Source organism: Vombatus ursinus, unplaced genomic scaffold, assembly GCF_900497805.2.
Source record: "Vombatus ursinus unplaced genomic scaffold, bare-nosed wombat genome assembly UNPS02014808.1, whole genome shotgun sequence".
Classification (NCBI taxonomy): domain Eukaryota; kingdom Metazoa; phylum Chordata; class Mammalia; order Diprotodontia; family Vombatidae; genus Vombatus; species Vombatus ursinus.
This window is the reverse complement of record NW_020954586.1, coordinates 4,774,808-4,789,182: the sequence shown is the minus strand read 5'-3', so window position 1 is coordinate 4,789,182 and position 14,375 is coordinate 4,774,808. Positions and strand designations below refer to the sequence as shown.

General features: G+C 54.0%; 2 protein-coding genes across 2 annotated transcripts in view; both read right to left on the bottom strand.

The window, feature by feature from the left end:
- CHRND (cholinergic receptor nicotinic delta subunit) overlaps nt 1–3,333 on the bottom strand; it is a 7,911-nt gene extending 4,578 nt beyond the window's left edge. Inside the window, exons 1-5 of the mRNA XM_027875281.1 lie at nt 3,232–3,333; nt 2,714–2,859; nt 671–715; nt 388–497; nt 229–344 (exon numbers count right to left, since the gene is read on the bottom strand). Coding sequence (XP_027731082.1) covers nt 229–344; nt 388–497; nt 671–715; nt 2,714–2,859; nt 3,232–3,283 — 469 coding nt within the window. The 5' untranslated portion in view covers nt 3,284–3,333. The remainder of the gene's footprint in view (nt 1–228; nt 345–387; nt 498–670; nt 716–2,713; nt 2,860–3,231) is intronic.
- Nucleotides 3,334–3,432: 99 nt separating this feature from the next.
- Nucleotides 3,433–13,472, bottom strand: PRSS56 (serine protease 56). Its single transcript, XM_027875280.1, has 16 exons — nt 13,364–13,472; nt 12,052–12,189; nt 11,592–11,755; nt 11,430–11,541; nt 11,187–11,376; nt 9,507–9,606; nt 9,244–9,403; nt 8,915–9,057; nt 8,145–8,307; nt 7,072–7,254; nt 6,779–6,949; nt 6,361–6,423; nt 6,205–6,264; nt 5,496–5,602; nt 5,004–5,171; nt 3,433–3,714 (listed from the first exon to the last, which is right to left on the bottom strand). The coding sequence occupies exons 1-16, from the start codon at nt 13,470–13,472 to the stop codon at nt 3,433–3,435; spliced, it is 2,313 nt and encodes a 770-aa protein (XP_027731081.1).
- Between the last annotated feature and the right edge of the window lie 903 nt (nt 13,473–14,375).

The following is a 14,375-nucleotide window of genomic DNA, read 5'->3' as shown; positions in this document are numbered from 1 at the left end:
GGGGGATAGAGGCCAGGCTAGCATGACTGGGCCCCAAGAGGACAGAAGAACCCCACGGGGGATAGCAGCTCCAAGGTTTGCCAAATATTCTCCACGGATTCTATCATCTGACTGCCATGGCTGCCCTGGGAGGTAAGCGCTATTTTTGTTTCCGTGGAGATGAGAAACGTGGAGCTGAGAGAGGTCAGACAGTGTCTGGGGCAGCTCCGGAGCACTGGTCTTCCTGACTCTGGGGCCTCGGCTCCATCCGCTGCCCCTTAGGAGAAGGTGGGGAGAGCTGGGCCCAGGAGACCGGAAGAGGGGAAGGGGAGGGGGCCGGGGCTGCTCGATTGAGAGAGGGGGGCCTTGGGGAAGCGTTGGAGGGGGAGGGGAGGACCGCAGGCTCACCTGTTCTCCAGGACGATCTCGGGGAGCCACAGCATGTCCGAAGGCAGGCGCAGGACGCTGATATTCCCAAAGTTGGCCATATCCCATTGGAGTCGGCTGTCCATCCAGCCCTAGAGACCCAGAGGACACGTGGAGACCCAGTCCTCCCCTCATCCCTCTTCAGCCTGAGGCGGGCACCCCCAGGGAAGGGCCAGGAGTTGTGGGGTGCCAAGAAAGGGGCCTCGCCTGGGGGAGGATTCATTCCCCTACTCCCATCCCCACCCAGGACGCCGGACTTTCTCACGTGCTCGATCCACACGTTGGTGGTGAGGGTCTCATCAACTTCTTTCTGAAAGGGGAAGAGTAGGTTGAGAGCTGACCTTGGGTCCCAGGTCCTAGGCCTTCATTTATTTATTTATTGAGGAGGTCATTGGGATGAAGTGACTTGCCCAGGGTCACACCACTAGTAAGTGTCTGAGGCTAGATTTGAACTCAGGTCCTCATGAGTCTAGGGCCGGTGCTCTATCCCCTGTACCACCCAGCTGCCCCAAATTCGGCCTGAGGGTGGTGATCCAGGCCCCGGGATGTCTAGACCTCTAGGGGTGGGGGAGTGGCAGATGCTTGTCCAAGAGGTTGTGATGCCAGGAGTCCCAGTCTGCACACAGTCCTCTTTACTTTAAAACATTAGTAACAATAATTGAAGAGGCTGAAGTGGGGAAAAAGGTGAGCTCAGAGTCAGGAAGACCTGGGTTCAAGTCTCACCTCTGACACATCTTTGCTGTGTGACCCTGGGTGAGTCACTTCCCTCCATTGTCCCAGACAACCCTCTAAATTATAACTGGGCGAGCTGCAATCTACGCCAGTAAAGAGACTTTCTTCCCTGGGAGTTCCCCAGACCAGTACAGTCAAGCTCAAATAGAAACAGATCCCAGTGGGCTGATAGTGACTTAGAAAATCACAAATTAACATTATCTATGTTTCGTTTTGTATTTTTATCTATAGGGCTCAATGTTTCCCAATTACAGGTTAATCTGGCTTGGGCTGCTGGGTCCAAGTAGACTTAGTCACCTCTGCCCTAGACCAGTGAAAGCACAGGGACAGTAATAGACATTTCCATGTGACTTTAATACATTATTTCATTTGATCCTAACAGACTCAGATTTAGCTCTAAAGGGACCTCCCTCAGACTTGCCCAAAGTCATGAAGGTGGTGAGTGGCAGTCCCAGAATTCGAATTCCGGTCTTTTGAGTCCAAATGCAGGAAATCTTTGCACCGTACCAAGCTGTCCCTCCTTGTGGCAACTGGGGGAGGGGAGGGAGGTGCTGATATTATCCCCATTTTACAGCTGAGGAAACTGAAGCGAACAGAGGTCAAGTGACTTGCCCAGGGTCACACAGCCAGCCAGTAAGTATTTAAGGTATGATTCGTACCCAGGTCTTCCTGACTCCAAGTCCTCTGCTCTCTACCTATTCTACCACACTGATTTTTACTTTGGGCACATTAGCTCAGACACTTTAAAAATGTATTGATATAATTTATTTCCGTATGACCTACAGTTCCCCATGTATTCCTTCCTACCTTTCCCTCCCCCTCCCATCCTTTATAACAAGGAAGCAAAGCTGATCCACACATCAGTCAAGTCTGACAGTGCACCTGCTGTTTCACCCCCATAGGCCCCCACCCCTGGCTGAGGGAGGGACCTTTCCAGCGTCTCTTTTTGGGGGACGAGGCCCTTTTTCTTACAGAACTTCTCCGGGCCCATGACGCCTCGTGAGCAGACCTCCCCGTTCTGTCCCCTTTTCTCTTTTCAGAGGCTTGTTTTCGATCTTGCTGCTTTATTCGAGGTATTGTTTCAGTTAATTTTAGTGGACTGTGTCAGACTTCATATGACCTACCAAAGCTAAGCCCATCTGCCTCCTCTCTTCCCCTCTTTCCAAACGTCCTTCTTTCTTCTTCTTCTTTCTTTACTCGTCAATAAGCGTTTATAAACCCTCCCCCTCCACGTGCCAAGCCTTGGGATACACAGACGAAAACCAACCGGCCCCTGCCCTCAAGAAGCTTCCACTCTACTGGGAGGAAACAGCATATGCGCACTCCAAAGAAATACGAAGACAGGAGGAGGCGTGGGAAGGGGTACTGCCTGGGTGGGGGGCAGCTCCCCCTCCTGCTCCCCCGCCCCACCTGGCCCACCCGGGCAGCTGCCCAGAGGACCCTGGGGACGAAGGGTGTCACTGTCCCCAGGGGGGCCGGATGACCTTCAGGGCCTCAAAGAGCCTGGGGGCAAAGGGTGTCACTGTCCCCAGGGGGCCCGGATGACCTTCAGGGCCCCAAAGAGCCTGGGACTCACCAGGGAGATGAGGTTGGAGAGGGTGAGGGCCAGGGAGACGTCCACCTTGCCCCCTTGGCGTTCCACCGGCCGCAGGTTCTTGTTGTAACTCTTTTCTTGGAAAAGATAGCGGATGAGGCGCTCCTCCTCATTCAGGGCCCAGGCACCTGGGGAGAGAAGGGACTGGCTGGGGAGGGGCCCGAGGATCCAGCCGAGTCCAGTGGGGAGCCTGGATGGGCGTTCCACTCTGACCACTGTCCTGCTGCAAGGAGCTGGACAGAGTGTCTGAAAAGGCCCCTGGAGGCTGGGTCCTTGAGCAGGCTTTGGGGGGGGTGGTTTATAGGACTGAAGGAAGGGAGAAGGTCCTGGGTGGGGGGGGGAGCATGTGTGAATCTTGGGAGCTGGGCCGTGTGGAGAATGGCGGGCTGGGGGCAGGGAGGAAGGGCCAAAGTGAAAGTGTCGGTGAAGGGTGGGCACCTCCCCTGGATGGGAAAGTGCTGGGGGGTGAGATGGGGATCAGAGAGATGCCAGGTCCTTACCAGAGACGGCCAGAGCCGTGAGCAGCCCCAGCCCCAGTGTCCAGCCCTCCATTCCGTTCCCTTGGTCTGCAGCCCTGGACCTGACCCCTACTGTCCTAGACAGGGTGCTGAGTAATGGAGATAGGATGGGGGTGGGGGTGGGGGGAAGGGAGGGACAGGTGGTGTTGGGCTGAGAGAGGAGGAGCAGAGGAAATGAAGGGATTATAACAGCAACCGGACACCCCTGTGGGGCTCGTGGAGGGCGAGGCGGAGGGAGGAAGGCCAGAGGACCGGGAAGGAGGGAGCCCAGCAGGGGCCGCGGCCCATCAAGGAGGAGGCATGAGGGAGGGGCCTGTGGGCGAGCTGGGCAGGGGCATGGAGAGCGGCCGGCCGGCTGGGGCTGTCACTCATCCGGAAGGGACAGCTGCCTTCCGAGGGGCCCACCTCTAGGTGGGAGCCCTTCCCTGAAGGGGCCAGCCTGTGCCCTATCCGGAAGCAGCACACCTAGGACATTCACACCTAGGAAATCCGACTCAATTCAACAAATATTTATTAAATGTCTATCATGTGCCAGTCTCGGGAACCCAGACAAAAAGAAATGACCCTTGGCCTTCAGGATCTTCACACGTACAACAGTTTATTGGGAGAGGGGAAAAGGAACATTTGTCAAACACCTACAATTTACTAAGAGGCCCCGGACCCCGAATACCTCCTGTAGCTGCTTTTAAAAACAAAATTGATATCGTTTGTTTTTCTATCAACCACATTTTCTGTTGTGATCCTGCTTCTGTCTCCCAAAGAGTCATCATTTATAACAAAGAATAAAAAAGAAGGGGAAACAATCCATCAAAACTAGCCGACACATCCCAGAAGTCTGCTGTTTTATATAGCATTCCGTACCCATAGGCCCCCACTCCGCCCCCTCGCTCTTCAGAAGAGAAGTTTCTTCTATTTCCAGATGAAGGTTGGTTGTGCTCCCACCATCTATTCCCCAAAGCTTGCTGGGTCTTTACTTGTTGGCCCAATTCCAGGGGAGCTTGTGGGTGGAGGGGGGCATTTATTATGGAAATGCTAGTTCTCAGTTATCTCTTCCATATCACCGGGGGCAGGAAGGGGGGGAGTGGAGAGGGAGGTTAGGGGCACAGTGCCCCTATGATCTGGAAAGGCCGCATAAAATATTTTTGGCTCTCCCTTCATACCAGAGAAGAAGTCTGAATTATTATGGTATTAAAAGATAAAATATGTTGGTCATACGATACTATACACATATTTTATGCATGTCTGAGTTTCTAAATTTTTTCTCTGTTGTCTGCTGGCCTTCACATGTCATCTGTGGCTTCCACCAAACTCCCCCAAATTCCCATTTAATTTCTTATGCCGACCCGCAATGTATGGAAACCACGATGGGGAAAGTCGCGATGTGGAGGGGATAATTGTCCGTGTCTCTACCGCACCCCCCCCATAAACCAAATCTGCTGATAAATAACTACATTATCCTGATCCCTGCTTACCCCCACTGCTAGCTAAGGGATGCCTGAGCTTCAGTGTCCTCCTCGGGGTCAGTCACAGGGCACCCCAACCATCAAACTTCATCTGGAGGCTGGGAAGATGGGGGAGGGAGGCTCCCCTGAGGCCCTGAATTCCTGGCCCCTCCTTCGGGGTCTTCAGCTCCAAGAGACTTGTCCCTGCTTGTCCTCTTCACCCTGCTATCTCCATGCAGCAGGGCCAAGCCCCTGCTCAGTCCCAGAGGGGCCTCTGGACTGAGTCCTTCCCAACTATGTTGGGGAACCAGCTCTGAAGGCCCTCAAGGCCTGGGCCAAAAGGCCAGGGAGGCTATGAGTGAGGGTGGCAGGCTCCAATCCTATCATGGTGACAAAGACCACTATCCGGCCCCCCACGACTGCCCTGACTTGGGCCTGGAAGAGTCCCTTCGGAGTCCTGGAGCCCAGGTCAGCCAGGATCTGTTCAGGGAAAAGGGCAGGTCAGCAAGGCAGAGGTGTGTACCCTCTCCCAGCATCCTCCCCCTCCTCCCTGTTTTGCCCCCCTCTTCTGGGGTCAGACTCTGACACTTTCTGAGGCAGGTCAGGTTGTGGGTGAGTTCAAGGTTTCATTTTTGTCTCTGCATTCCCAGCACTAGCATAATACCTTAGCACATAGTCGGTGCTTAATAAATGGTTGCTGAAGTTGAAGTTTTTTTTTCTCTGTGCCCTAATTCCTGGTAGCATGCAAGGTGAAAGGTGGAGGAAAAGGTGACAAGCCTGGGGCCTGAGGGGCTCTGTCCCTACCTCCTGAAAGTCCATAGCCAGCTGGTCCCGGGGCACTTGTAGGATCCAGGTGTGAGCTCCTCGAAGGGCAGCCAGCTTTTGGCCCAGAGCATCTAGCCCGGGGCAGCCTGAAGGGAGGGGGACAGCACTCCAGTTTACAAAGGACTTTAGAACCATAGTTTCCCCTGGCCGTCATGAGCCCCAGCATCCACATATGCTGAGCGTTTAGAGCCAAAAGGGACTTTAGAAGTGATTTAGAGCAATCCCCTCATTTTACAAATGGGGAAACTGAGGCCTAGAGGGTCCCATAGCATCAGAAATCTAGAACTGGGACCTTAGAGGCTGCTAAGTCCGGTCCTTTCATTTTGCTTCCCCCACCTCTCATTCAGCTACTCACCATATACACTGCCCTGCCTTCCTTTCTAATAGTAACTTACATTTCTTTTTTAAAGTTTACAGAGTATTTTTCTTCCTACAACCTTCTGAGCTGGATGGTGCCCATTTCACAGTTCAGGAAGCTGTGGCTCAGGGAGCTTAAGAAGGGGCCTACCCAGGGTAGGTGCTAATGTTTAGCAGAGGTGGGATTCCAACCCAGGGCTCTTCCTGACTTCATGCCTCTTTCCCCTCTCCTCTCACTCCCTCTGGGGTTCCTGTTGGAAAGAGACCCACAGTAGACAGCCTTGGGGTAATGCTGGATGTGAGGGGACGGGTGGAGGGCCTGACCCATTACCTTCCCCTTCTGCCTCCTGCTCCTGCCTCGCCTGGGGTAGGGGAGCATCTCCTCGGGGAGCTGAGGAGGAAGGAAACAGTGAGGACTTGGTTCCAAAGTGGGGGAATGAGGACATTGGGAGGGAGTCAGACAGAGAGAGAGAAGGTAGCAGCTCACAGGAGGAGGGGAGGGGGGAAAGCATCCTCAGTCGGATCTGGGATGTTGGCACCACAAACCGCGCTCAGGGCAAGAGGCAGGGAAGTTATTCCGAGGAGGGAATGGAGTGCTTATCACCCCATATCGGGGAGACAAGGACCCTGAGACACTGTGTCTAGGCCACTGCTAGGGAGGCTGCCGAAAGGGGAAAAGATGGGGGGAGATGGGAAAGAAGTTCACCCCCTCACAGTGAAAGACAGAAAGCATTGCCAGGGTCCTGAAGGAAAGTCCCTGTGTCCTTGCCTTAGGTAAGGCTCTGGTCACAGGTTAATATGTGGGGTGTCAGGCAAAACCGAGGGTCTCTAAGAAGTATGAGGTCTCAGGGGAAAGGGCAAAGGAGGCAGGAAAGCTGGCCAGCCCACGGAGAGGATCGAGGTACCTGTGCCCTGGCCTCGCCACGGAGCTGGGGAAGGAAGCCAGGAATGTTGCAGAAGCCCTAGGCCAAGGTGAGGCAGCGCTCGCGCAAGACGAAGCAGACCCAAGTGGCGCGAGAAGAAGTCCTGAGCGTCTCTGAGTAGGTTCAGCAGGGTCTGGACCAGAGAGCGCAGCTCTGGGGGGGGGGACACAGAACGGGGCAGGGCCAGGTTGGGAGGAGGGATTCCAAGGTTCCCCCCTCCCGACCTGGCCGCAGCCCCACTCAATCGTCCCCCCCAGCGGCAAGGAGAAGCTGACCACATCTCCTCTTGTGCAGCTGACATTTCTTCTGGGACAGGCGGGTGCAGGCGCCGGATCCCCGAGGCACGGGGCAGGAGCGCTCGTAGAAGGCGCAGAGGTGAGAGAACTCTGCAGAAGGGTCCTCCTGAGCATCCAGGGCCAAAAACTCCCGGCAGCTGGGCTCCCGGCTGGAAGGAGGGGCTGCAGAAGACAGAACTCCATTGGCCGACAGTTCTGTCTCTGAACCACCCTCTCAGTGCTATTCATTCAATCAATCAGACGCTCAAGCAGCTTTCATTAAGCACCCTAAGAATAGAGACAAAAGGGGGACAGTCCCTGCCCTCAAGAAGCTTACGTTCTATTAGAAGAGGCAACATGTATGTAAATACATCCAAGGAGTCTGTGAGTCCTGGGTTCAAATCCTGCCTCAGACATTTCCTAGCTGTGTGACTCTGGACAAGTCACTTAACCTCTCTGTGGTCAGTTTCCTCATCTGTAAAATGTGGACTCAATGATCTCTAAGGTCCATTCCCCTCTATATCCACGATCCTACAAGAGAGAAAGGGAGTCAATCTGGAAGAAATAGAGACACAGGGGAGACCAAGATTTGCCCAGAAGGTGTGGAGTGGGACCAGAGCCTGAGTCTGAATTTCTAACCTAGAACTAGGGTCATTTTTGTCTGTGGATCTCCAGTTCCTAGCATAGAGCCTGGCACATAGTAGGTACTTAATGCCTGCTTGTTGAATAGACCAATAGAATGTAAAGTTTTTGAGGGCAGATATGGTTATACTGTGTCTTTGTATCCCCAGTTCCTAACACAGAGCCTGGCACATAGTAGGTGCTTAATATCTGCTTGTTGAATGGACAAATAGAATGTGAGTTCAAGGTTTCATTTTTGTCTCTGCATTCCCAGCACTAGCATAATACCTTAGCACGTAGTCGGTGCTTAATAAATGGTTGCTGAAGTTGAAGTTTTTTTTTTTCTCTGTGCCCCAATTCCTGGTAGCATGCAAGGTGAAAGGTGGAGGAAAAAACCCAATCCAAAGCAAACCAAATTAAGGCTGATGAAGAGGTAGGGAGAGGTCGCTTACCACTCATCTGCTGGTGGATCCAGTCCCCAAAAGCTGCCACGCGGGTGTATACACCAGGTTTGCCCGGCTCTCCACAGCCATCCCCCCAGGAGGTGATACCGTAGACGACCTCCCTCACAGAGGGCCCAGCCACTGAGCATGTCAGAGGCCCCCCTGAGTCACCCTGTGAGCACATGGAAAGGAGGAGGAACTGGTGCCCCCTGGGACACCATGTTGCCCCTCCTGCACCCTGACCAGGGAGCTATTCTGCACGGTTGAAAAGTGACAGTTATGGAGAATGGGATGGGGGTCAGGAGATCTGGGGGGTTCTAGTCTCCGCCCTCCACCAACTGTGTGAGCTCAGGCAAATCATCCCCCTATCTGGGCCACCCCGTAAAATAAGGGACTGGGCTCAGAGGGCGTCCAAGTTCTTTCACACTCGGTGACTCATAAGGGAAGAGGGTAGGAGGGTTGCTGAGACTTAATCACATCCCTGCTTCACCCCCTACCTATGTTCATAGGGTCATAAAATCTGGGGTTTAATGCTGAAAGGAACCTCAGAAGACCCCTGGGCCAATCCCCTCAGTATGGAAAAGGGCATCGAGGTCCAAGGTGGGTAAGGGACTGGCCCAGGGTCATTCAGGTAATATCTGAGGTGAAATCTGAACCCAGGGCGTCCAGTGGCAAATCCAGTGCTCTTTCCATTCTAGGCAGCCGTCCCCACGAACGAGAAGCCATGTTGCTCACACTTCTGGCAGGGTGCTAGCTCCAGTCAGCTCCCTCCTTCCTACCTGGCAGGAGTCCACTCCTCCAGACAGAGAGCCCGCACAGAGCATGGTGCTGGGGTAAAGTGCTGACCCTAGAGCTGTCCGGCAAGTGTCCAAGCTGAGCAAGGGCACCCTGGCCTCCCTCACGGCCTTAGCCGCAGGTCCATCTGAGAGGGATTGACAGGACACTGCTGGGCATAGAGCTCTTGGGACCCTGGCTCCATCCCCTGTGACCCCTTCCTCCACCTGCCCATACACCCACCCACTCCCATCTCCCTCCCCACTGGGGGCTGCGTTTGTGAACTAGACAGCCATCTACAACCCCATTAGCTCAGAGCCCCCATCTGTCACACCTTCGTAGACAGCTCCCCAGCCAGCAATGGAGCAGAGGGTGCCTGCTGGAGGCTCCCTGGGCTCCTCAGGTAGACAAATAGGCCATGCCCACTCGGATGGGGGCACTGGCGCCCACAGCTCCACCAAAGCCAAGTCGTTCTGGAAGGTCTGGGGATCAAACTGGAGGAAGAAGGGAGAGGGGTATGGGAAGTCAGAGCGCTGGGGAGACCAGAGGCCAGGAGCAGTTTGGAGAGAGGGATAAGGAAGGGCTCTGGAGTCTTACCTTGGGGTGGGTCAGAATGCGGTTAACTGGGATCCCATCCTCCTGCCTCTCCCCAGGGGGACTGTTCAGGGTCACTGTCCACAGGAGCTCATTCTGAAGGCTGTTGAGGGACACAAGATGTGTGGTCATTGGGGAGGGGGAAGGAGGAGGTTATTGACTCTCCTGGTCCCTTCTTAAGTCTCGGGAAGGGGATTCACACATAGGCTTCTAGATTTAGAGTTGAAAGAAAACTCAGAGTACATCCAATCCAATGTCCATTTTACAGATGAGAACACCGAGGTCAAGTAAAGTCAGGGAGTAGTTGACAGAGGTGAGATTTGAACTCAGCAATTCTAACTCCAGTGTTTTTCTACTGTATCATATCTGGGTTGGCAATAATATTAATAGTCACCATTTATAGAGGAGTTTAAGTGCCTTAACAATAGCATTTCATTTTATCCTCATAACAACCCAGGGAGGTAGGTACTGTTATTATCCCCATTTCACAGATGAAGAAACTGAGGCAGACAAAATGACTGTTAAGGGTCACACAGCTGGTCAGTGTCTGAGGCAATATTTGAAGTTCAGGGCTTCCTGCCTCCATGGCCAAAGCCCTATCCATTGCACCACTCAGACTTGTTTAATCTAATTTAGGTGTTTTCTCTCTTTTTCCTTTGGAGATGGGATAGGGGTGAGTGGGGGGAGGAGGAGGAGGAGGAGGAGGAAGAGGAAGAGGAGGAAGAATGGTAAGGAAATATTAAGACCTGAGGCCCTGGAGGGTTTGTGCATTGACTTCTTTCTTTCTTCTTTCTTTCTTTCTTTCTTTCTTTCTTTCTTTCTTTCTCTCTTTCTTTCTTTCTTTCTTTCTTTCTTTCTTTCTTTCTTTCTTTCTTCCTTCCTTCATTCCTTCCTTTGCTACCTTCCTTTCCTCCTCCCTCCCTCCCTCCCTCCTTCCCTCCCTTCCTCTGTTCTTCTACCTGTCTGCTTATTGTTTGTTTTTGGTGTGGATCTGTGACTTTGTTGGTGTAGGGAACTTCCATGGAGGAAACCCCTTCTACTAATGCAGCTGAGTGACTCTTATTCAATGTATAGTTGTAGAGAGCTGGGGAATTGACCGGTGCCCTTAGAATGATGTGTCCAGTCTCATACAACCAGTATGTGTTGGAAAAGGGACTTGCGCCCAGGTTTCTCCCAGTTCCAGGCAGGCTCTCCACAGCACTTAACATATATTATCTGAGTTGACCCTCCATCTGGGAGGTAGGGACTTTAGCCGTCATTATTCCCAGTTTACAGCCAAGGAAATGGGCTCAGAGGAGTGACTTGCTCAAGGTCACAAAGCTAGTAAGCTCCAGAGGTGGACGCCGAACCAAGGTCCTTCTACCAAGGTCCTTCTTGACTGCCTTCTATCCACCCTTCCCTCAGCCTCTCTGAGGCCCGGCTGGCTCTAAATCTTGATGCTATGAACTACATAGGTCATCCCAGGGGCTTTCAGTTCACCTCCCCTTCCCCGGGCTTGGCTTTTGGATGGCCTTAGGGATACTTCTCTCATCCACCAGGGGGCAGCAGAGACCACCGTCTGGTTGAGGCTGTAGCCACAGTCCTTTTGAGCCGTTGATAATAGGAGGTGGGGAATATGGGGCAGTCAGGTTTGGATGCCTGTTCCTATTCTCCTCACCCCCCACTCCCTTCCAGGGGACACACCTTGCAAAGCAGTGAGCAGCAGTGAGGACCCAGGCATCCTCGACTAAGACACCTCCACACATGGGCTGCCCATTCATCCTCAGCGACACCAGCCACGGCCAGGAGCCCGGGGATGCTGCCTTGCCCCCCACAATTCTGCCCCGGGCCCATGTCACGTTGGCAGCTCCGCGGCTCTGAAGGCCACAAGTCACTGGCAGGAGAGGAAGGGCAGTGAGGATGGGGCTCCACCCCCTTGGGCATTGCCTTGGCTTCCCACATCCCCCAGCATCTGGCCATACTCCCCTCCAACCTTCTGCCCATCCTTGCAGCCCTTACCCAGCTTCTGTTTTCCAGGAGCGGTGTAGACATGGAGCTGCTGGCTCCAAAGCCCTGGGGAGGTCAAAGGGACAGGACCACAATACTCACCTCTGACCAGCACACATCCCCATCCCAGGATCCCAGAATCTCAGAGCTAGAAGGGGCCTCTAAGGTCCCCTGGTCCAACCCATTTCTGAGCAGCAATCCTCTCTGTACCACCCCTGATGAATGGTCATCCACTCCCCCAAAGGGACTCTGACCTTGTCCTTGGGCTAACGGAAGGGAGAAGGGGACCTAAGGAAGTGATCCCTACAGGATCCTACACAGGATCCCTACAGCCTAAGGGAGGGGTCTGGTCAGGGAGGGGTGGGGGGCTGAGGTGGAAGAGGGCTAGTCAAGAGCTAGACTGGACAGTTCAGCCTTGAACAGGAATATAGGAGGGAAGAGAAGAGGGGAAAAACAGGGTTATGAGGGGACCGTGGGGGAGCAACGTTGAGCACCCCGCCCCCAGGAGAAGGGACGAGCTGGGTCTAAGCAAGGGTTCCTGCCCCACCACCTCGGTGCTCACCAGGACAAGGCGAGGTGTGGTTAACACAAGCCTGGCACGCCAGAAGCCTGCGTCTGTATTCCAGTGTCGCCCTCTCTACAGCCAGGGAGGCCTTTCTCCGGACAGCCTTGAGCAGGACAGTCCCTTGTTCAGACAGAGCTGTGGAAACAGAGGGCACCGGGGCTGGTCATCAGACCAGGAGATCTATGCCTGGGTTAGTGAGTACCCAGACCTGCCCCTTATCTTACAGATACAGAAACTCAGTCAAAGAGAGGGGCTAGTCATGTGCCCAAGGTTTTTGAAGGGGCAATCCAGGTGAGGTCCCTGCTAAATCGATGACCCTGCGGTCTGCAACTAAGACAGAGTGATGAGGGCTTTGCGCCAGGGCATCAAAGTTTGGAGGGTGAAGACCCAATGTAATGTCTTTCAAGCAGTGTAGGAAAGACTGAGCTTAGCCCCCAACCAGCAAGAATGACTAATTAAAATAGGAAGCAGCGTCTGGGTGGGTTCCCCTATTCTATGCCCTGGTACGTCTGCTCATGGACACACATTATCTCCTGAGGTCTCACTTTCACTATGACTTAATCTGTCTCAAAAAGTGGACTTGAGGTGAATATCTTCTCACTGGCCCCAGGTACCAAAGTGTCTAGTTATGGTCCCACCTGTCCCCACTGCCCTTGGCCTTTTCCACCCGAGAAAAGCTAAAGCTAAGCTTTAGGCTGAAGGGCTCTCCCGAATAGGAATGGAGCAGATATATGAGAGGGGTTGGGCTATTAGGATGCCTCCCTCCCCCCTCCTCCCATAACCTCAATTTCTCAATTAACTCCCTCCTTACTGACTTCCAACCTTTCCCAACCTCAAAATTCCTGTCCTAATCTCCAACTTGAGCAGCTGGGTGGTGCAGTAGATAGAGTGCCAGGCCTGAAATCTGAAGGACCTGAATTCAAATCTGGCCTCAGGCACTTACTAGTTGTGTGACCTTGGGCAAGTCATTTAACCCTATTTGCCTCAGTTTTCTTATCTGTAAAATGAGCCAGAAGGCCACGGCAAACCACTCCAGTATCTTTGCCAAGAAAACCCCAAATGGGGTCACGAAGAGTTGGATGTAACTGAAAAAATGAGTGAACAACAAACTTTCTAACTCCTCCTCAGGCCCTAAAGTCTCCCCCTAACCTTCACACTCATCCCTAATTCCCATTTGGCTTTGTAAACCTTAATCTCCTGTCTAGTTTTACTTCTCCCTAACCCCCCTCTCTAAACTCCATACTTCTGCCTACTCCCCCTCCCAACTCCCCTCCCTCCCATGCTCAGGATGTCCAGGGAACAGACTCACCTTGAAGTGCGGTCCTGGCCAGGCGCTCCTGCCTGGGGGCTACAGCCCCCACACCCCCAATGCCCCAGGGGGACAGGAGGCTCAGAAGCCCCAGCACCACTGGCAGCATCGTACCCTGAGGGCTTGGGGAGAACCAGGCTGAGCAGCCCCCCAGGCTCCTGAGGTCCCCAGAGCTCCCCTCCCTGGGTTCCCAGTTCTTTCTTCTCCCTCTGTTGCGGTGCCCCTCAGTCCTTCAGTTCCTGGTGCCTTCGGCCTCAGACTTCTAGCCACTCCGTCTGTCTGTCTCTCCCTGGCTAGGATCTCCCACCATGCCCTGGCTTAGCAGGGACAGGACAGATGAGGTGAGCTAGAAGGGGTGGGGTAGGGGGTGCCGAGGGGCCGTTGGACAAACCCTCCTCTGGCCGCCCCGGTGTCCAGCTTGGGGTCATGAATGGCGCCTTCGAAGATGCCAGCCGGAGGGAAGGGAGTGGGTGGGGATGAGACTCTCCCTTTCCCTGGGTCCCCTCTCCCCACCAGTCGCAGCCTTTGAAGTCCTGTCCTCAGGGCTCTTTGTGAAAAGGGCCCTTGTTTCCCCAGGCCCATCAAAGGGGGCATCAAAAGGGAAAAAGCGGGGCTAACGGTTGGGCTGGTGGCCCTGGAGTGAGTGGGAGGGAGAGGCCAGACGGCCAGGACAGCGCGGCTTCCTGTCCCAGAGCAGCCCATAGAGGCTACTTGGAGGGGGGAGGGGGAGGAGACCCGGGTCCTGGGGTGGGAGGGGGAGCATCTCCAGGCCCTCCCCGACTGTCCACTGCTCAGTGCTTACGTCAAGGAGATTTTCCCTGTGGCCCAGGCCGTCCTGGGGGTCCCAGGCGGCCTCTCCAGGCCTAGTCTGAGTGCCTAAAGCCAGTTCTGGAATTTGGCCTCAGAGGCCTTGGGTTCAAGTTCTGACTCAGTTGGGTGACTTTGGACAAGGCCCTTCTGCTCTCTGGGCTTCAGTGTCCTCTGATATCCAGTGGGGAGATTTGATTTTGAG

Excerpts from the sequence above, each read along its gene's own strand:
- PRSS56 (XM_027875280.1), bottom strand. The coding sequence starts at position 13,472 with ATGCTGCCAGTGGTGCTGGGGCTTCTGAGCCTCCTGTCCCCCTGGGGC. Across the intron at positions 12,190-13,363 it reads GGCCAGGACCGCACTTCAAG|CTCTGTCTGAACAAGGGACT; the intron begins GTGAGTCTGTTC and ends CTGTTTCCACAG. Across the intron at positions 9,607-11,186 it reads GCTGCTCACTGCTTTGCAAG|CCTTCAGAATGAGCTCCTGT; the intron begins GTGTGTCCCCTG and ends GTCCCTCAACAG.